At 43.2% G+C, this 23,053-nt stretch overlaps 1 protein-coding gene across 2 annotated transcripts in view; it reads right to left on the bottom strand.

The window, feature by feature from the left end:
* abtb2b (ankyrin repeat and BTB (POZ) domain containing 2b) overlaps window positions 1-23,053 on the bottom strand; it is a 143,873-nt gene that overhangs the window by 30,172 nt on the left and 90,648 nt on the right. For both annotated transcript variants that reach the window (XM_055934960.1, XM_055934961.1), the window contains exon 3: window positions 15,239-15,449. In XM_055934960.1, the coding sequence (XP_055790935.1) occupies window positions 15,239-15,449 (211 nt within the window). The remainder of the gene's footprint in view (window positions 1-15,238; window positions 15,450-23,053) is intronic.

Genomic DNA, 23,053 nt, shown 5'->3' with positions numbered 1-23,053 from the left:
ATCCCTCCGATGTCAACAACTACAGACCAGTATCCCTTCTTTCTTTTCTCTCCAAAACTCTTGAACGTGCCGTCCTTGGCCAGCTCTCCTGCTATCTCTCTCAGAATGACCTTCTTGATCCAAATCAGTCAGGTTTCAAGACTAGTCACTCAACTGAGACTGCTCTTCTCTGTATCACGGAGGCGCTCCGCACTGCTAAAGCTAACTCTCTCTCCTCTGCTCTCATCCTTCTAGACCTATCGGCTGCCTTCGATACTGTGAACCATCAGATCCTCCTCTCCACCCTCTCCGAGTTGGGCATCTCCGGCGCGGCCCACGCTTGGATTGCGTCCTACCTGACAGGTCGCTCCTACCAGGTGGCGTGGCGAGAATCTGTCTCCTCACCACGCGCTCTCACCACTGGTGTCCCCCAGGGCTCTGTTCTAGGCCCTCTCCTATTCTCGCTATACACCAAGTCACTTGGCTCTGGCATAACCTCACATGGTCTCTCCTATCATTGCTATGCAGACGACACACAATTAATCTTCTCCTTTCCCCCTTCTGATGACCAGGTGGCGAATCGCATCTCTGCATGTCTGGCAGACATATCAGTGTGGATGACGGATCACCACCTCAAGCTGAACCTCGGCAAGACGGAGCTGCTCTTCCTCCCGGGGAAGGACTGTCCGTTCCATGATCTCGCCATCACGGTTGACAACTCCATTGTGTCCTCCTCCCAGAGCGCTAAGAACCTTGGCGTGATCCTGGACAACACCCTGTCGTTCTCCACCAACATCAAGGCGGTGGCCCGTTCCTGTAGGTTCATGCTCTACAACATCCGCAGAGTACGACCCTGCCTCACACAGGAAGCGGCGCAGGTCCTAATCCAGGCACTTGTCATCTCCCGTCTGGATTACTGCAACTCGCTGTTGGCTGGGCTCCCTGCCTGTGCCATTAAACCCCTACAACTCATCCAGAACGTCGCAGCCCGTCTGGTGTTCAACCTTCCCAAGTTCTCTCACGTCACCCCGCTCCTCCGCTCTCTCCACTGGCTTCCAGTTGAAGCTCGCATCCGCTACAAGACCATGGTGCTTGCCTACGGAGCTGTGAGGGGAACGGCACCTCAGTACCTTCAGGCTCTGATCAGGCCCTACACCCAAACAAGGGCACTGCGTTCATCCACCTCTGGCCTGCTCGCCTCCCTACCACTGAGGAAGTACAGTTCCCGCTCAGCCCAGTCAAAACTGTTCGCTGCTCTGGCACCCCAATGGTGGAACAAACTCCCTCACGACGCCAGGACAGCGGAGTCAATCACCACCTTCCGGAGACACCTGAAACCCCACCTCTTCAAGGAATACCTAGGATAAAGCAATCCTTCTGCCCCCCCCCCCCCCCCCCCCCCCTTAAAAGATCTAGATGCACTATTGTAAAGTGGCTGTTCCACTGGATGTCATAAGGTGAATGCACCAATTTGTAAGTCGCTCTGGATAAGAGCGTCTGCTAAATGACTTAAATGTAAATGTAAATGTAAACTAAAAATGCTCAATTGATGACCTGTTCGTCCACTCCTTGCCTTAACATGGGTGTTGATCTCTCTCTCACTACCGCCATAATCATATGACCAAATACCATTATTATATGACAAAAATGGCTGGCCTTATCCATGATGGGGTTAGCTTATTAATATGAATTAGATTCTGCTTTTATTAGCTAAATCATTTATTTACTGGCTGGCAATATGTATAGCTAACTAAATTACATAAATTCAGCAGAAAAGGAAAATGTCCCTTTTTCAGGACCCTGTCTTTCAAAGATAATTCGTAAAAATCCAAATAACTTCACAGATCTTCATTGTAAAGGGTTTAAACACTGTTTCCCATGCTTGTTCAATGAACCATAAACAATTAATGAACATGCACCTGTGGAACGGTCGTTAAGACACTAACAGCTTACAGACGGTAGGCAAATAAGGTCACAGTTATGAAAACTTAGGACATTAAAGAGGCCTTTCTACTGACTCTGAAAAACACTAAAAGAAAGATGCCCAGGGTCCCAACTCATCTGTGTGAACGTGCCTTAGGCATGCTGCAAGGAGGTATGAGGACTGCAGATGTGGCCAGGGCAATAAATTGCAATGTCCGTACTGTGAGAAGCCTAAGACAGCGCTACAGGGAGACAGGACGGACAGCTTGATCGTCCTCGCAGTGGCAGACCACGTGTAACAACACCTGCACAGGATTGGTACATCCGAACATCACACCTGAGGGACAGGTACAGGATGGCAATAACAACTGCCTGAGTTACACCAGGAATGCACAATCCCACCATCAGTGCTCAGACTGTCCGCAATAGGCTGAGAGAGGCTGGACTGATAGCTTGTAGGGCTGTTGTAAGGCACGTCCTCACCAGACATCACCGGCAACAACGTCGCCTCTGGGCACAAACCCACAGTCGTTGGACCAGACAGGACTGGCAAAAAGTGCTCTTCACTGACGAGTCGCAGTTTTGTCTCACCAGGGGTGATGGGCAGATTCGCGTTTATCGTCAAAGGAATGAGCGTTACACCGAGGCCTGTACTCGGGAGCGGGATCGATTTGGAGGTGGAGGGTCCGTCATGGTCTGGGGCGGTGTGTCACAGCATCATCGGACTGAGCTTGTTGTCATTGCAGGCAATCTCAACGCTGTGCGTTACAGGGAAGACATCCTCCTCCCTCATGTGGTACCCTTCCTGCAGGCTGGATCAACGTGTACGACAGCGTGTTCCAGTTCCCGCCAATATACAGCAACTTTGCACAGACATTGAAGAGGAGTTGGACAACATTCCACAGGCCACAATCAACAGCAGGATAAACTCAATGCGAAGGAAATCTGTAGCGCTGCATGAGGCAAATGGTGGTCACCCCAGATACTAACTGGTTTTCTGATGTACTCCCATACCTATTCTAAAGGTATCTGTAGTCCCAGTCATGTGAAATCCATAGATTAGGGCCTAATGCATTTATTTCAATTGACTGATTTCCTTAACTGTAACTCAGTAAAATCTTTTAAATTGTTACGTTTACTATTTTTCTTCAGTATACTGCAGCTACCTCTCTTTAGCAAACACCACAAAGAGAAAGTGAGTGAGAGCGGGTAGTGTGCACTGCTGAACTGTTCCTGCAGACCAAAGCAATACACTGCAGATCGACGAAAAGGGAAAGAGGAAAGGAGAAATTGCGCGTTTCTTCTGTTCTTCTTACAAGCTGGGCTATACTCTTTTGCCTTTTACCATGAACGGGTGGGGGATCCAATCATGAAATGAGGAGCACTGTGGTGCAAAGCCACACAAAGCCAGTAGCTCCCTGGTGCTTTACAATGGGGATTATTTTCCCAATCAATCAAACTCATCATGGTATATTGGGGGGGGGGGGGGGGGGGGGGGGGTTCAAATTGACTGTTTTCTGTTGTTGTCTATCACTTGTTTTCTTTGGTGCAAATAAATAAACTGTGCATGTGTCTGCATCCAGAATTGTCCCCAGGATCACTCTACTCTGTGTCACTTGACTGCATATTAGTTATGTCAACACTCTGGCTCTCAGCCCAGAGCCGTTTCAAATAAAGCATTTTCATCTCCAATACTAAACACTCTTATTGATTAACCGAAAAGCTGCTCACTAGATCAAACCAATCAGAAACCAGTACCACATTCCCAGAGGTGTTGTATATAAGGAAAATAATCCCCCTACCCTGGTTTATTGAATGGTCTACTTAATTTATGGCCCTCTCGTATCTGAACAAGAGGCCTGGAATGGGACACTCTCAGCAGCTTTAAGACAAGAATGGGGTGTGTGTGTGTGTGTGTGTGTGTGTGTGTGTGTGTGTGTGTGTGTGTGTGTGCGTGCGTGCGTGCGTGCGTGCGTGCGTGCGTGCGTGCGTGCGTGCGTGTGTGTGTGTGTGTAAAAAGTTCAGGAGAAATGTCTCCTGTATGTTCAAGGGCGAATGACACACTTAAGAGTGAGGTATGGTAGACTGTATAAAGGTATCTATGCACTCTTGCATACAAAGTGGATGCTGCTCTCACTCACTAGTCTAGTGTGTTTAGGCATGTCAATCTCCGAGTGGCTCACACTGGTTGAATCAATGCTGTTTTGACATCATTTCAATACAATTTTGCTGAACAAACGTGGAATAGATGTTGACTTGATGTCTGTGCCCAGTGGGCTGTGTGTTTTTTTCATTTGAGTGTATGATTGTATATGCATCCAAGGGAATGTTTGTGTTTGGTTATGGTAGGAGCGGCACGTGTTTGTGTGTGCGCTTCCTGAGTAGGGTTGCAAAGGGAGAGTATATTACTGGAAACTTTCTACATTTACCAGGAAACATCAGAATGTTCGTATCTCAAGGATTTTATGTAATATATCACAAGACATCTAGTGGCTCTTTTGGGTACTTCAGATTATCACAGGTGTCTGTAAAGCTGTAAAACATTATCCTAAATATAAACCATCAACTTGGTGAATACCATTGGTTTTTAGTATGAGGGTGTCAGCATGAAATCTCCTTTTAAGGTTATAAACTTTTATTTATTTTACTATGTCAATATGTATTTGTTGTGAATGTTTTGGCATCAAACTGGTGGCAGTTGTGAAAAGTCAATAGTTGGAACAGTTGCGAAATTAATTGAAAATTATGCCATTGTTGATTAGATGCTTTTTTGATTAATTAGGCTATTTTCTCTTGAACCATATGTTCTATCTACTAGAAAGTCATGGACAATATGGACACAGATATAATAAATGAACCTTATATATGAATATATTTTTTACAAAGTTGTGTGTGTGTGTGCACATGTTTGTCCTTGTATGCATGAGTGAGTGTGTGTGTGCGTGCATCAGTGTGTATACACACCGCTGCCAGTGACCCACACAGGAAAGTAGACGGAGCATGTCTGTCTGTATGTACCCCACCCATCATGTACCCCACCCATCATCACCCTCGCAATCTGTCCCCATCACCATGTTACTCCACAACAACACACACACACACACACACACACACACACACACACACACACACACACACACACACACACACACACACACACACACACACACACACACACACACACACACACACACACACACACACACACACACACACACACGCCCCCAACCTTTCACAGTGACCCCTCTGTCCATCAAAACCAGATGCCCGCTTTGGACTTTAACTAAATAACACGAAGGCCACTCCACTCGATACCAGAATTTCGACGTTGATACCGATCCTAGGTTTAGTATCACAGTACTCAATACCATCACGATACCTGATTCCCAAAACGAAACCACAACGACAAAATAAAAAGGCATGTTAGCCAAAAGTCACAGAATGGAATAAACTCAGTTACGGCTCTGTTCAATTATTGGGAATCTTTTGAGTTGAATATATTTACATTTGACCATTTTCACGTGTATGTTTTTTTTTTTAGAGACAGCCATGTATGCATTAATGAATAGATTATACAATCATGCAATCAATTTGTCTTTGTTTTTACCAATCTAGCCACAAAACAACATAATGGTAATCATTTATTTGAATGGTAAGTCTCTATTGATTAACTGGAGTAAATCGAGATGTAGCCTAGGTCTTTTCAAAATGTAGGTGAATGCATATTATTGAAAAAGGACTATGTGAATGCATTGAGTTATTTGAGCTCGTTTTAGCTGATTTCGTGGGGCTACAAAATCCCTTCTATTTAGGACACGTTTCATTGGCAACTGCGAGAACAATTTTATTTTATTGAAGTGATCAAGAACATGTGCATAGAATAAGCAATCTCTTCTTATTTAAAAGTGTGCACTGTCTCTTTAAGAAAGAAATTACGTAATTTACGAGGCAGAGCGTGACTGTGGAATCGGACTTTGTGGCTATGGAATTTTGTGGAAACCAGACGGGAGGCGAGGGAGACTAAAAAGTTCATGAGTTTTTGGTGGCGAGGGAGACTAAGTGACGTTTTTGTTGACAAATCGGCAAATTTGGCGTTACGGGTAGCATATTATCACAAGCAAAGTACTAGGGTACTGAATTGGTGTTTGCTTCAGTTGTAAGCAAGCAAGGAAAGGTAGCCTACAATTAAAACTGAAAGCTACCGGTATCGTCATGCATTGTAAAGTGTTCTAGGCTGGTCGGCCATTGTTTTGCGAACAGTAATGAACCGTTTCAACATTTTTACATGCCGTGTTGCATTATTCAAGTGTGTTAACTTCTGTGCAGAATGAGAGGGGAGCTAACACAGACTCTGGGCTCCGTTAAAACAGGCCTAAAGACCATTCTCTTCAGGATGGCTTTCTGTGGATAGATGTGCTCCTTGATTTCCTAGTCCCTTGTAGCGTCACTTGTGTTCTTTGTGTCAGTTGCCCATTTTTTTTTCTATTTGGTTTTAATTCAAAAATGTTATGCACTTTGAGATTATTCTGTATGAAGAAAAGTGCTTTACAAAATTAATAAATTATTATTAACAATGCAGACAGCACTATTATTATGAACAAACCAGACAGCACTAGCAATGAATGAGGAACTGGAGCAGGCACCGCTCGTCGCGCTATAAAGGGCATGTGCTGATAGACTTGATCCTCTCAAATCACGAGACACAATTGACAGAAGTTTTTTGTGTATCGAAAAAGTACCAACGTTTCGGTAAACAGTGTGTAACACAACTCGTGTTAAAAATAAAAAATCTGTAAAATCTTCACATAAGTATTCAGACCCTTTGCTATGAGACTCGAAATTGAGTTCAGGTGCATCCTGTTTCCATTGATCAGCCTTGAGATGTTATTACAACTTCATTGGAGTCCACCCGTGGTAAATTCAATGGATTCAACATAATTTGGAAAGGCACACACCTGTCGATATAAGGTCCCACAGTTGACAGTGCATGCCAGAGAAAAAAACAAGCCATGAGGTCGAAGCCATAGAGCTCCGAGACAGGATTGTGTAGAGGCACAGATCTGGAGAAGGATACCAAAACACTTGTGCAATATTGAAGGTCCCCAAGAACACAGTGGCCTCCATTATTCTTAAATGGAAGAAGTTTGGAACCACCAAGACTCTTCCTAGAGCTGGCCGCCCGGCCAAACTAAGCAATCGGGGGAGAAGGGCCTTGGTCAGGGAGGTGATCAAGAACCTGATGGTCACTTTGACAGAGCTCCAGAATTCCTCTGTAGCGATGGAAGAACCATCTAGAAGGACAACCATCTCTGCAGCACTCCACTAATCAGGCCTTTGCGGTAGAGTGGCCAGACAGAAGCCACTCCTCAGTAAAAGGCACATGACAGCCCGCTTGGGGTTTCCAAAGGCACCTAAAGGACTCTCAGACCATGAGAAACAAGATTCTCTGGTCTGATGAAACCAAGATTGAACTCTTTGGCCTGAATGCCAAGTGTCACGTCTAGTGGAAACCTGGCACCATCCCTACGGTGAAGCATGGTGGTGGCAGCATCATGCTGTGGGGATGTTTGGAGACTAGTCAGGATTGAGGGGGGTTACCATATTAAATTGCCCTCAATCACAGATTTAGGAACAGAGTACCTTGCTTCCACACATAAATGTACAAATTACAAAATGGAATATATCTGACCCTGTATCAGTGTTTAGAGGCAACTTTATCTCCCCACTTTTTATCATCACTACACATTGTCCAATTAGACACAGCCACTTCTTACAGCTAGAGCCTGTGTGTGCGTGTGTGTCTGCATGTGTGTGTGTGTGTCTGGGTGTGTGTGTGTATGTGTTTAGGGTGGTCTAGGGAGTCGAATTACTCATGCTTTGAAAGCAGAAATTATTGGCTTGGGAAGGGAGAGGAGAGGTAAAGAAAGGGTCAAATAAATTGGTCATTAACATCTCTCACTGATGAAAGTTGTTGTTTACATTAAAAAATATTTAGTATGATGACTCAGTGGCATTAAAATATACCACACATGTACAAAAGAATGCACGCACACATGCCCGCACACACACTTGTAACAGACGCACGCAAACACACACACATATTAACACAATGCTTTCACGGCATTGTCTGTTGAATGTTGAATTAATTCTGTTCCTGTGATAAGACGTGTTGAGTAGCGTTGGGGTCTGCTCAAATGTCTGATGTCTTGGGCCACACAGAGTTGTGGTTAGAGTTTACAACAAAATGTTAATGGAGGTTTCTGGAGAGAGAGTGAGGGGGAGGGAGAGAGAGAGAGGGAGAGAGAGAGCAAGAGAGCCAGAAAGAATGAAAGCAAGAAAGAGTGAGAGAAAGAGAGCGAGGGAACATTATGGCGGCATCAAACTATAATTATTGTCAGATACTAATTGTAACTCCCATCTCTCTCTCTCACACACACACACACACACACACACACACACACACACACACACACACACACACACACACACACACACACACACACACACACACACACACACACACACACACACACACACACACACACACACACACACACACACGTAGAGGTCTGGTGGAATGGAGAGTTGTGTGTGGTGTTCTTTTCTCTTTGTTAATAATGAGGAGAGCATATTTGCTCTTTCATCTCTTCAGTAGGTCCTATGATTGAGTGTAGTCTGGCCCAGGGGTGTGAAGGTGAACGGAAAGGCACTGGAGCGACGAACCGCCCTTGCTGTCTCTGCTTGGCAGGTTCCCCTCTCTCCACTGGGATTCTCTGCCTCTAACCCTTTTACGGGGGCTGAATCACTGGCTTACTGGTGATCTTTCATCCCGTTCCTAGGAAGGGTGTGTCACTCGAGTGGGTTGAGTCACTGACGTGATCTTCCTGTCCGGGTTTGGCGCCCCCCTTGGGTTCGTGCCGTGGAGAAGATCTTCGTGGGCTATACTCGGCCTTGTCTCAGGGTAGTAAGTTGGTGGTTGAAGATATCCCTCTAGTGGTGTGGGGGCTGTGCTTTGTCAATGTGGGTGGGGTTATATCCTGCCTGGTTGGCCCTGTCCAGGGGTATCGTCGGACGAGGACACAGTGTCTCCCGACCCCTCCTCTCTCAGTCTACAGTATTTATGCTGCAATAGTTTATGTGTCGGGGGGTTAGGGTCAGTCTGTTATATTTGGAGTATTTCTCCTGTCTTATCCGATGTTCTGTGTGAATTTAAGTATGCTCCCTCTAATTCTCTCTCCCTCCCCTCCCGGGGACCTGAGCCCTGGGACCATGCCTTAGGACTATCTGGCCTGATGACTCCTTACTGTCCCCAGTCCACCTGGTTGTGCTGCTGATTTAGTTTCAACTGGTCTGCCTGCGGCTATGGAAACCTGACCTGTTCACCTGACGTGCTACCTTGTCCCGGACCTGCTGTTTTTGACTCTCTCTCTCTACCGCACCTGCTGTCTCTAACTCTGAATGCTCGGCTATGAAAAGCCAACTGACATTTACTCATGAGGTGCTGGCCTGTTACACCCTCTACAATCACTGTGAATATTATTATTATTATTTGACCCTGCTGGTCATCTTTGAACATTTGAACATCTTGGCCATGTACTGTTATAATCTCAACCCGGCACAGCAGAAGAGGACTGGCCACCCCTCAGAGCCTAGTTCCTCTCTAGGCTTCTTCCTAGGTTCCTGCCTTTCTAGGGAGTTTTTCCTAGCCACCGTGCTTCTACATCTGCATTGCTTGCTGTTTGGGGTTTTAGGCTGGGTTTCTGTACAGCACTTTGTGACATCGGCTGATGTAAAAAGGGCTTTATAAATAGATTTGATTGATTGATTGAGGTACGGTATGGGAGCCAGCTGGTGCAGATGTGTGTGTGTGTCTCAGGATTAGGGTTGCAAAGCTACTGGTAATTTACTAAAAGTTACCAGAATCTACAGTACTTTCGATAATTAACAGAAAATCTATGGCAATCTATCGTAACTTTGGTAATTTATACTTGAATAACTTTGTAAAAAATATATTCATATATAGGGTTAATTTATTATATCTGTGTCCATATTGTCCATGACTTTCTAGTAGATAGAACATATGGTTCAAGAGAAAATAGCCTAATTAATCAAAAAAGCATCTAATCAACAATGGCATAATTTTCAATTAATTCCGCAACTGTTCCAACTATTGACTTTTCACAACTGCCACCAGTTTGATGCCAAAACATTCACAACAAATACATATTGACATAGTAAAATAAATACAAGTTTATAACCTTAAAAGGAGATTTCATGCTGACACCCTCATACTAAAAACCAATGGTATTCACCAAGTTGATGGTTTATATTTAGGATAATGTTTTACAGCTTTACAGACACCTGTGATAATCTGAAGTACCCAAAAGAGCCACTAGATGTCTTGTGATATATTACATAAAATCCTTGAGATACCAACATTCTGATAGTTTCCTGGTAAATGTAGAAAGTTTCCAGTAATATACTCTCCCTTTGCAACCCTACTCAGGAAGCGCACACACAAACACGTGCCGCTCCTACCATAACCAAACACAAACATTCCCTTGGATGCATATACACTCAAATGAAAAACACACACAGCCCACTGGGCACAGACATCAAGTCAACATCTATTCCACGTTTGTTCAGCAAAATTGTATTGAAATGATGTCAAAACAGCATTGATTCAACCAGTGTGAGCCACTCGGAGATTGACATGCCTAAACACACTAGACTAGTGAGTGAGAGCAGCATCCACTTTGTATGCAAGAGTGCATAGATACCTTTATACAGTCTACCATACCTCACTCTTAAGTGTGTCATTCGCCCTTGAACATACAGGAGACATTTCTCCTGAACTTTTTACACACACACACACACACACACACACACACACACACACACACACACACACACACACACACACACACACACACACACACACACACACACACACACACACACACACACACACACACACACACACACACACACACACACACACACTTCCATAGCACAGGAAGACCTAGGAAGGAAACTTGTACGTACAATCCCAGTCAAAAGTTGACACACCTACTCATTCAAGGGTTTTTCTTTCATTTTACTATTTTCTACATTGTAGAATAATAGTGAAGACATCAAAACTATGAAATAACACATATGGAATCATGTAGTAACCAAAAAAAGTGTTAAACAAATCCAAATATAATATATATTTGAGATTCTTCAAAGTAGCCACCCTTTGCCTTGATGACAGCTTTGCACACTCTTGGCATTCTCGCAATCAGCTTCAAGTGGAATGCTTTTCCAACAGTCTTGAAGAAGTTCCTACATTTGCTGAACACATGTTGGCTGCTTTTCCTTCACTCTGCGGTCCAACTAATCCCAAACCATCTCAATTGGGTTGAGGATGGGTGATTGTGGAGGCCAGGTCATCTGATGCAGCACTCCATCACTCTCCTTCTTGGTCAAATTGCCCTTAAATAGCCTAGAGGTGTGTTTTGGGTCATTGTCCTGTTGAAAAACAAATGATAGACCCACTAGGCGCAAACCAGATGGGATGGCATATCAATGCAGAATGCTGTGGTAGCCATGCTGGTTAAGTTTCCCTTGAATTGAATAAATCACTGACAGTGTCACCAGCAAAGCACCCCCACACCATCACACCTCCTCCTCCATGCTTCACGGTGGGAACCACACATGCGGAGATCATCCGTTGACCTACTCTGCATCTCACAAAGACACAGCGGTTGGAACCAAAACGTTCCAATTTGGAACCGAAAATACAGATTTCCACTGGTCTAATGTTCATTGTTCGTGTTTCTTGGCCCAAGGAAGTCTCTTCTTATTATTGGTGTCATTTAGTAGTGGTTTCTTTGCAGAAATTTGACCATGAAGGCCTGATTCATGTAGTCTCATCTGAACAGTTGATGTTGAGATGTGTCTAGGGTTGCAAACTTTCCGGGAAAATTCCGAAATTCTTCCTGAAATTTCTCCATGGGATGTTAAGCCCGGGATTTTGGGAAATTTTGCTTAAAGTCATCAAAAAAGTTAGCTTATAACAGTGAACCTTTTTAGTGCGATACACATAAGGCAATTCTCAGTCTTGTGGCATATTTTGGCTAAACTATCCCCAATTCAATGGATGCTATTGAGCCCACACTACTATACTGTCTGAGCCAAGGACTACATGCTTTCTGGTAAGTTTTGATTACAATACTGGGTGGAGTGAATATATTTAATATGACATACATGCCTTTTTGTTAATTAGTAAATAGTAGCCTACACACTAGCAAAGTGTGTTTAAATCATTTCTAACTTTTTAACAATTTTAGTTTTTGCTACCATGTGGGTTTAGCTTGCTTGAGTCTGCTAACTGAGGAGTGTTCATTTCCCTGTTTCCATACATGTTTCAATATAAAACATTTATTTTACTAAGGAATTGTTTAATCTAACTGCTTAACTATTTATCTGCACATTGAATGGTATTTTTACTATTTTTTTTCTAATCTTTACAAGAGAAAATGCCACACACACACACACACACCCCTCCCTAAAATATATCAGGTTCAAAACATTGTCTTTCTAATTTCACCAATGACTTCCATAACATATCCATGAACCCTGGAGAACCAACCCAAGGGAACCGACGTGTAGTTTCATAATGACCACATGAGCTACGTCAGCTGATATTTATACAGCCTTTTATCACATCTTACTGGAGGACAGGAAATAATGGAATCAGGAGTGAGTCAGTCCTAGTCCACGCCCTGTTTTCAGTGGCATACGTACAACACAAGCAGTAACTTGCAGAGCGAACCACTGCTCTACAGGTTATTGGAGCAGGGATTCTCTTATTTTTATTTATTTAGTCTGAAGCTAAATGGCTAAAACCAGGTAGAAAGTGTGTAGAAAATGCCTACATTTACTTATTTCATCTCTGAAAACTATCTTTCTTCAATCACAGTATTTATTCAGCACATTTTGGTTGATTTTGTGTTCTTAAACCAGTGAGCTTACTAGCAATCTTAATTTAAAAAAAAAAGTGTTCTCTTGTCATATACTTGTTACATTTACAATCAATATAGCATTAAAAATAGTTACCCAGATTGCATTTTGGCTGGGTTTTTTCCCCGCAGTGTGATATTGGGTCGTGACTGAGACAACCAGGTTTAAATTTGAGTCCTGAGGCAAAACCAGTAATGTCTAATGTAATGTAATGTCTAATGAGCACACACCATTCAGTTCATTAACATTGTCATGGAACCTCTAATCTCTCACAAATCAGCTATAGGCCTACAACTGTTCAGACACTACCAATAAACTAAGACACTACCAATGAGATAACTATGTCTGAAAACATACAATCACCTTGACCTCAACTTCAAAGCCGGGAAGCCAGCCATAAGAGATGAACAGAGCCACTGACATGGTTAAAACCCATTAGTACCTCTTAAAATACACTAACACTTTCTCTCATTCACATCTTTCAAATAGTCCACAGTTCTCCAAGACTAACATTTACACCTGTAACAACTACCTGCCCCCCCCCCCCACCTAGCATTAGCACCCGCATAAGAACAATGTAGACTCCGTTGTGAACGGTTGGTGGGAAGAGGAGGGGTTCACAGGAAGTTCGTGACAAGTTGATAAGAGCTCTTTAAATAAGTGCTGTACTTTGCGAATGTGAGCTGTGGAAGACAGATCCGTGGTTAACCAGCTTCGCATATTCTCAGTTCTTAATTAAACGGTGTCCGTCACAGTCACATGTTTATTTGTGCATTTCTGCATCTGCAGTTGAAGTCGGAAGTTGACATACACCTTAGACAAATACAATTAAACTCAGCTTTTCACAATTCCTAATATTTAATCTTAGCAAGAAATCCCTGTTTTAGGTCAGTTAGGATCGCCACTTTATTTTAAGAATGCGAAATTTCCGAATAATAGCAGAGAGCATTATTTATTTCAGCTTTTATTTCATTCATTACATTCTCAGTGGGTCAGAAGTTTACAAACACTCAATTAGTATTTGGTAGCATTGCCTTTAAATTGTTTAACTTGTTTAACAAGCTTCCCACAATAAGTTGGGTGAATTTTGGCGCATTCCTCCTGACAGAGCCGGTGTAACGGAGTCAGGTTTGTAGGCCTCCTTGCTAGCACAAGCTTTTTCAGTTCTGCCCACAAATTGTCTATCGGATTGAGGTCAGGGCTTTGTGTTGGCCACTCTAATACCTTGACTGTGTTGTCTTTAAGCCATTTTTCACAACTTTGGAAGTATGCTTGGGGGTCATTGTACATTTTGAAGACCCATTTGTGACCAAGCTTTAACTTTCTGACTGATGTCTTGAGATGTTGCTTCAATATATCCACATCATTTTCCTTCCCTCATGATGCCATCTATTTTGTGGAGTGCACCAGTCCCTCCTGCAGAAAAGCACCCCCACAACATGATGCTGCCACCACTGCGCTTCATGGTTGGGATGGTGTTCTTCGGCTTGCAAGCCTCCCCCTTCTTCCTCCAAACATAACGATGGTCATTATGGCCAAACAGTTTTATTTTTGTTTCATCAGACCAGAGGACATTTCTCCAAAAAGTATGATCTTTGTCCCCATGTGCAGTTGCAAACCATAGTCTGTCTTTTTTATGGCGGTTTTGGAGCAGTGGCTTCCTCCTTTCTGAGCGGCCTTTCAGATTATGTCGATTTAGGACTCTTTTACTGTTTGATATAGATACTTTTGTACCTGTTTCCTCCAGCATCTTCACAAGGTCCTTTGCTGCTGTTCTGGGATTGATTTGCACTTTTCGCACCAAAGTACATTTATCTCTAGGAGACAGAAAGCGTCTCCTTCCTGGGTGGTATGATGGCTGCGTGGTCCCATGGTGTTTATACTTGCTTACCATTGTTTGTACAGATGAACATGGTACTTTCATGCGTTTGGAAATTGCTCCCAAGGATGAACCAGACTTGTGGAGGTCTACAATTCAAGGTAGGCCTTGAAATACATCCACAGGTACACCTCCAATTGATGTCAATTAGCCTAACAGAAACTTCTAAAGCCATAACATCATTAACAAGAAATTTGTGGAGTGGTTGAAAAACAAGTTTTAATGACTCCAACCTAAGTGTATGTACACTTTCGACTTCAACTGTAGATAGATCTGTTTTGAAATGTCCCTAACTTTTTGATAGTGTTTATCTGAGAGAATGAGAGAGAGAGAGAGAGAGAGAGAGAGAGAGAGAGAGAGAGAGAGAGAGAGAGAGTGTGTATGAACTGTCTGTCTCTGTGTGTGTGCGTGTGTGTGTGTATAAACATCCATTCTCCATATTCTAACTCTTACCTCTCCTTGCTGAGGGCCATCCTGGGTGGGTCTAAGTTGGGGTTCTCCATGGACTCCATCTGTGGGCAGCGGAGGAAGTAGTAGAGGGTGTGTAGGGCGTCGGGCAACCAGGAGACAATCTGTTGGGGCCGGGTGTGGCGGGCCGGGCTGAGCCCCGGGCGTACAGAGCTCAACCGCTGCATGTGGTGCATGGCTCTGGACACCAGGTCACCTAGGAAAGAGACATAGGGAGGGAGATGGTGAGGGTGAAGGTGAGATTAGGGCTGTTGCGGTGACCGTATTACCGCCACACCGGCGGACACGAGTCATGAAGGCAGTCAAATGTGAAAGTTTAGTCAAGGTAACTAGGCTTCTCCAAGCTCTGATGCTGCTGATGATCATTAGCAGCCTACCAAACTTGCTAACTGCCTGGTTTTCAGCAATATATTGTCCCTCTAATTACTATGACATCAATGCAAATGTAATCGAAAATCTAATCGAACACTTCATGAGAGCCCATAAGCTCATGTTGCGCAACATTTCTATAGGTTATGCAATTGCGCGAGGAAACAGAGCGACGGCCTCTACTAAAAAGAGGAGGATCCCATCAGCTTTCTATCGACTAGGCCTACGATATTTATTTCTCAACTTTCCTAATATTAAGCACATTGTTTATCTTTACAACAGAAGTATAGCATACCTGGCTGGCATGAAAATTGTGGCGCAGCAGTCTATGGCACTGCATCTGAGTGCTAGAGGCATCACAACAAACCCTGGTTCGATCCCGGGCTGTATCACACCCGGCCGTGATCAGGAGTCCCATAGGGCGGCGCACAATTGGGAAGAGTTTGGCCGGGGGGGTAGGCCGTCATTGTAAAATAATATGTTTTTTTCTTAACTGAAATGCCTAGTTAAAAGGTTAAATAAAAAATGTTTCAAAAAATGAACAACAGGAAAAGCATTCTGCATTCGCGATTCAATCATTTTTTCCCACAGCCCCTGTCTCGAGACAGACGGTCCATTCTAAATCAAAATAATTTTTGTACATATATTATTTAGTATAGGTAAAGTCAAGATTAAATCAAGAATAGTGTGATGAGTGACAATATTAGCCATTCGGTGAAATTATACAGTGCATTTGGAAAGTATTCAGATCACATGACTTTTCCCACATGTTGTTATGTTACTGCCTTAGTCTAAAATGTATTAAGTTATGTTTTTTCCTCATCAGTCTACTCACAATACCACATAATGAGAAAGAAAAAAAGTTTACATTTTTGAATTTTGGCCCATTTCTCCTAACAGAGCTGGTGTAACTGTGTCAGGTTTGTAGGCCTCCTTGCTTGCACACGCTTTTTCAGTTCAGCCCACACATTTTCTATAGGGTTGAGGTCAGGGCTTTGTGATGGCCACTCCAATACCTTGACTTTGTTGTCCTTAAGACATTTTGCCACAACTTTGGAAGTATGCTTGGTGTCATTGTCCATTTGGAAGACCCATTTGCGACCAAGCTTCAACTTCCTGACTGATGTCTTGAAATGTTGCTTCAATATATCCACATAATTTTCCTACCTCCTGATGGCATCTATTTTGTGAAGTGCACCAGTCCCTCCTGCAGCAAAGCACCCCCACAACATGAAAAAGCTGCCACCCCCATGCTTCACGGTTGGGGTGGTGTTCTTCAGCTTGCAAGCCTCCCCCTTTCATCGGACCAGAGGACATTTCTGCAAAAGGTACGATCTTTGTCCCCATGTGCAGTTGCAAACCGTAGTCAGGCTTTTTTATGGTGGTTTTGGAGCAGTGGCATCTTCCTTGCTGAGCAGCCTTTCAGGTTATGTTGATATAGGACTCATTTTACTGTGGTTATACATACTTTTGTACCCATTTCCTCCAGCATCTTCACAAGGTCCTTTGCTGCTGTTCTGGGATTGATGTGAATCATAAGTGAAATAATCTGTCTGTAAACAATTGTTGGAAAAATTACTTGTGTCATGCACACAGTATATGTCCTAACCAACTTGCCAAAACTATAGTTTGTTAACAAGACATTTTTGAAGTGGTTGAAAAACGAGTTAATGACTCCAACCTAAGTGTATGTAAACTTCCGACTTAAACTCTACATATAGGTTGATGTGTGTGAGCAGTAGATACATTAATGACACACACGCACACAGCTAAATGTCCACACACACACGTTCATAGAACACACACACACATAAAACAAACAAACAAACACACCACACAGTATCGGGTGAACCATCTACCACCACAGCAATACTCAGCATTGGCCCCCTAGGCTACGTCATCCAGCAAAGGATTTCCCCCTTTCTTTCCTTAACCCATGACATTATTTTCTTTTCTTAACCGATTAGTAGTGCCATTACCAGTAAGCACAGCCAGACCAACCCAGTCTAAACAATCATTAATCACTAATGACGTTTGCACTTAATGGACTCGTCAGACAATGACTGGAGGGCTTTTCACACTACTGAGCTGAACTGAGTGGTGCCAAACTAAGCTGTACTGAGTTGGCCTGTTTACACACATCCGTCATAGAGTTGCTGGAACTATGCTGAATAGGACAAAGTGAAAAGAAAATATCTGAGCCAGCACAGTTTGGTTTGGGTCAGCGTGATAGCCAGGGAATGGGAGTACTAAGTGCAGTGAGGCTACACCAATCACCAGGGTCAATGTAGCCACTGGGCTGCTTCATGGTTATTGAGATAATTCAACCAACAAATGGTAGGTGAGGAGTCAGGTCTCACTGGTGGGTTCCAACTTCCCACTATTCCTTTGATTCCATCTTGAGAGTGTTGGCTAGAGAGACATTTTTTATTTATTTTTTACGTTATTAATATGGATTTAGGTGGGTTACAGGTGGGTACAGCATGTTACAGTGCATGATATCATACTATTTTACTCTCAGCCATTGTTGCCGTTAATGCTCGTTGAAACCACCAGAAGGCATCTTTGAGGGTGTCTTTATGAAGCTTGTTGGCACTTGCGTACTCTCCAAAATAATCCCACAGAGGCCCATGCAGGCCAGACATTTTGATTGCTATAACCTATCTGAAAGAGCATAACAAGTTAATGCATTTCAATTGACATGGAGCATCCATAGCCTCAGCTACTATAGCACAGAGATATGCACGACCTTCCTAAATAAAATATGAATGTATTTCTTTGTGATTGTGTATATTACATTGATTTATTAGACTGGCGGTTATTGGTAGGCTACTCGTTGAGTCCCGGCTTCTACTGTTAATATGCATACTGCACAGCAGACCTTCACGGCGCTTTGAGGATGAAATGATCAGTAAGTTTTTGTCTTTTAAGATATTTATCTTAATGTAGGCCTACTGCTAAAATACACATATTTCAGTAAATTCAGGGACATGTGGGTTCAAGGTTCTTATTGAAATGAAGTTATTGAAATGACATGGAGCTGTTGGCCTAAGAGTCCTATTTACTGTAGCTGTTTAAGTGTAACTTACTTATTGGCATGAAGGCCTACTTCGATATACAGTATATCAATCAATAATTCATTCATTTGTGCATGTCGTCACACAACATACAAGTCATCCATGTCTTTAAATACAGTCAAGCATTTTAGATATAAAACAAAATAACAAAAAGGGAGCCTTGAATAATTAAACAATGAGTAAACCACAACATGTCGGCTAAAGCGATTGAATTCACTAATGCATTTAATGCACTTAACTCTTTCTTGACCTCCATTGTTGGTTAAGGGCTTGTAAGTAAGCATTTCACGGTAAGGTCAACACCTGTTGTATGCGGCTCATGTGACGACGAAAATGCATATGCGGCTCATGTGACAACGAAAATGCATATGCGGCTCATGTGACAACGAAAATGCATATGCGGCTCATGTGACAACGAAAATGCATATGCGGCTCATGTGACGACTAAAATGCATTTTACATTAGCCTAGGTAGGCCTCAGGGTTTTCTTTAGGAAAATATGGCACTGTACAACGTGCCTGATCGGGAGTAGGCCCAATACTACCAAGTGACTGCGAATGAAGAGCAAAATAATCATAACATTTCCACAGCCTAATTGTAGGCTAACCAGGATCCAAACAGAGATTCAGCGAAAATAAAAATTCTGATTGATTTATCAAGATCAGTCCCCAAGCTTGTCTCAAAGCAGCGCAAAACGGTGCTGAAATAGTTGACCAGATGTGGGTAGGCTATTGCTAAAAATCCTATTATAACAAATTGGATGACTTTGGGTGTTTCAGTAAGAAACAGTTACTTTACTTAAATTGCATTAGCCTACTTTATTGCTATATTTCTATCATTCGGGGACATGTATTCCCATAGTAATTTGTTACAGATCCATCCAGATGTGGTTAGAAAACAGTTCATATGGTGGGCTATGCAAAGAGATGAGGAAAGTGGCATGCCTCGCAAATTAATATTTTAAAGTCGCTAAACTCGAGTCTATTGTCCTGCTGATAGCCCATTCCAATTTATTGGAAAGACTGCTGAACCATTTACCCGCAGCATTGTTATTCGGTAACATTCCACAAGTAAATGGTTAAGCAGCCCCCCCCCCCCCCCCCCCCCCGTTTAAGCCAACTGTGCTTTTTTTTTTCTCATATTGTTTGTAACTTATTTTTTACATAATGTTGCTGCTACTGTCTCTCATGACCAAAAATAGCTTCTGGATATCAGAACAGCGATTACTCACCTCAAACTGGACGTAAAACCTCTCTCATCGTCACTCAATGCCTATGTACGTTTGTTTATGTGTAACTCTGTGTTGTTGTTTGTGTCACACTGCTTTGCTTTATCTTGGCCAAGTCGCAGTTGTAAATGAGAACTTGTTCTCAACTGGCCAACCTGGTTAAATAAAATAAAAAATGAAATTAAAATAAGTGCATCGACGACGTCATCCCCACAGTGACCGTGCGTACATATCTCAACCAGAGGTCTGTTTTGCTAGCACAGACTGGAATATGTTCCGGGATTCATCCAATGGCATTGAGGAGTATACCACCTCAGTCACCGGCTTCATCAATAAGTGTATCAACAACGTCGTCCCCACAGTGACCGTACGTACATACCCTAACCAGAAGCCATTACAGGCAACATCCGCACCGAGCTAAAGGCTAGAGGTGCCGCTTTCAAGCAGCGGGACACTAATCCGGACACCTATAAGAAATCCCACTATGCCCTCAGACGAACCATAAAACAACCAAAGCATCAATACAGGACTAAGATTGAATCCTACTACACCAGCTCTGACGTTCGTCGGAAATGGCATGGTTTGGAAAATATTAAGGACTACAAAGGGAAACCCAGCTGAGAGCTGCCCAGTGACGCTAGCCTACCAGACAAGCCTTTTATGCTCGCTTCGAGGCAACACTGAAGCGTACATGAGAGCACCAGCTGTTCCGGATGACTATGTGATCACACTCTCCATAGCCGATGTGAGCAAGACATTTAAACAGGTCAACATTCACAAGGCCGCAGGGCCAGACGGATTACCAGGACGTGTACTAAGAGCATACGCGGACCAACTGGCAAGTGTCTTCACTGACATATTCCATCTCTCCCTGTCCGAGTCTGTAATACCAACGTTTCAAGCGGACCACCATAGTCCCTGTGCCCAAGAAAGTGAAGGTAACCTGCCTAAATGACTGCCGTCCCGTAGCACTCACATCGGTAGCCATGAAGAGCTTTGAAAGGCTGGTCATGACTCACATCAACACCTTCATCCCGGAAACCCTAGATCTACTCCAATTCACATACCGCCCCAACAGATCCACAGATGACGCAATCTCAATCGCACTCCACACTGCCCTTTCCCACCTGGACAAAAGGAACATGTGAAAATGCTGTTGATTGACTACAGCTTAGTGTTCAACACCATAGTGCCCAAAAAGCTCATCACAAAGCTACGGACCCTGGGACTAAACACCTCCCTCTGCAACTGGATCCTGGACTTCCTGACCGGCTGCCCCCAGGTGGTAAGGGTAAGCAACAACACTGGGACCAACACTGGGACCCTCAGGTGTGCGTGCTTAGTCCCCTCCTGTACTCCCTTTCCACCCACAACTGCGTAGCCAAACACAACTCAAACACCATCATTACGTTAGCTGACGTCACAACAAAGGTTGGCCTGATTACCGACAACGATGATACAGCCTATAGGGAGGTCAGAGACCTGTGGTGTGGTGCCAGGACAACAACCAATGTGAACAAGACAAAGGAGCTGATCGTGGACTACAGCAAAAGGTGAGCCGAACAGGCCCCCATTGACATTGGCAGGGCTGTAGTGGAGCGGGTCGAAAGGTTCATGTTCCTTGGTGTCCACATCACCAACAAATGATAATGGTATCTGTAAAAGGTATTTTTCAGCCCACGTTCGGAGCAGAGTAGCCTAAACGCCCACATGGAGACTGTTCATTCAGTAGCTGATGACTTTTCCCTATGTGTGTACACTATGAAACTCACAGAGACACACACACATACACAGGGATACACAGGTATCAGTGGCGGTCGGTGCCGTTAAAGATGAGCTATAATTAATTTTCCATTCACCCAGTTCAATGTAACATTGATAGATTTAGGCTACTACATGATAATACAATTTCCCCTATACCCATTCATGAGGTTTCTACATCTAAAAAATATATTGTAATCCACACAGGGACCCATTCAATACCGTCTTATACACTCTTGCCTGCATCTAGCTGATCTAAGGCATAATCATTAGTTCAACAGTTGCAAACGAGAGTTTATTTTGGACAAATTCAGGTATGTTAATCCCTGTTTCGTTACGTTTGCCTTCGTTTAAGAATCGGCAGAATGAATACACCCCTGAACACAGCAAACACAGTTGACTTCCATCGCAGCCACATATAATCAGCATGATTATTTGCTAGTTGAATAATTCCTTCTCGAATCTACGCGTTCTCCTCCTCTCACATTTTCCCTTCGCTTGTGGACTTCAGTGCACCATACAACAGCTGTCTCTGACCAGGGGAAGACAGAGAAAGACAATAGTTGAACAGTTTTAAACAAATACATTTCTTCAAAACTGAAGGAGAGGAGAGAGACAGAGCTAGCTATATTTTGTTGTATTTTTTTTACTTTCACTTACCTAGCTAGCTGATGCAGTTAACAAATTTAGCCTACTCAAACACCTGGCTCAAACAGAGAGGGATGCTATGTTAGCTGGCTATGGCTATCCAACACTGGAACTCTTCCATGGTAAACTTTAGTTTTTTAAATGTATTGCCACCGGGGCGTGATTGTAGCGGGTTTATTAACGCGTTAGTTCTAGTAGCTAGCTATGTTGTCTATGACGTTAGGTGGCAACTCTAACCACTACACACAGCCTACATTGTTGCCACCTAACGTCATAGACAACATAGCTAGCTACTAGAACTAACGTGTTAATAAACCCGCAGTACAGTGTACAGCAAGCAGTTTAGCAGTTACATCTGCGGGCCCCGGTGGCAATACATTTAAAAAACAAAAGTTTACCATGGAAGAGTTCCAGTGTTGCCATAGCCAGCTAACATAGCATCCCTCTCTGTTTGAGTAGGCTAAATTTGTTAGCTGCTTCAGCTAGCTAGGTAAGTGAAAGTAAAAAAAAAATATATATATATATATATATATAGCTAGCTCTGTCTCTCTCCTCTCCTTCAGTTTTGAAGAAATGTATTTGTTTAAAAGTGTTCAACTATTGTCTTTCTCTGTCTTTGATTCAACTACTCACCACATGTTATGCACTGCAGTGCTAGCTAGCTGTAGCTTATGCTTTCAGTACTAGATTCATTCTCTGATACTTTGATTGGGTCAA

The sequence above is a fragment of the Salvelinus fontinalis genome, chromosome 9, assembly GCF_029448725.1.
Source record: "Salvelinus fontinalis isolate EN_2023a chromosome 9, ASM2944872v1, whole genome shotgun sequence".
Lineage (NCBI taxonomy): Eukaryota > Metazoa > Chordata > Actinopteri > Salmoniformes > Salmonidae > Salvelinus > Salvelinus fontinalis.
Note: the sequence above shows the minus strand (reverse complement) of the source record. Positions and strands in the feature narration are given on the sequence as shown.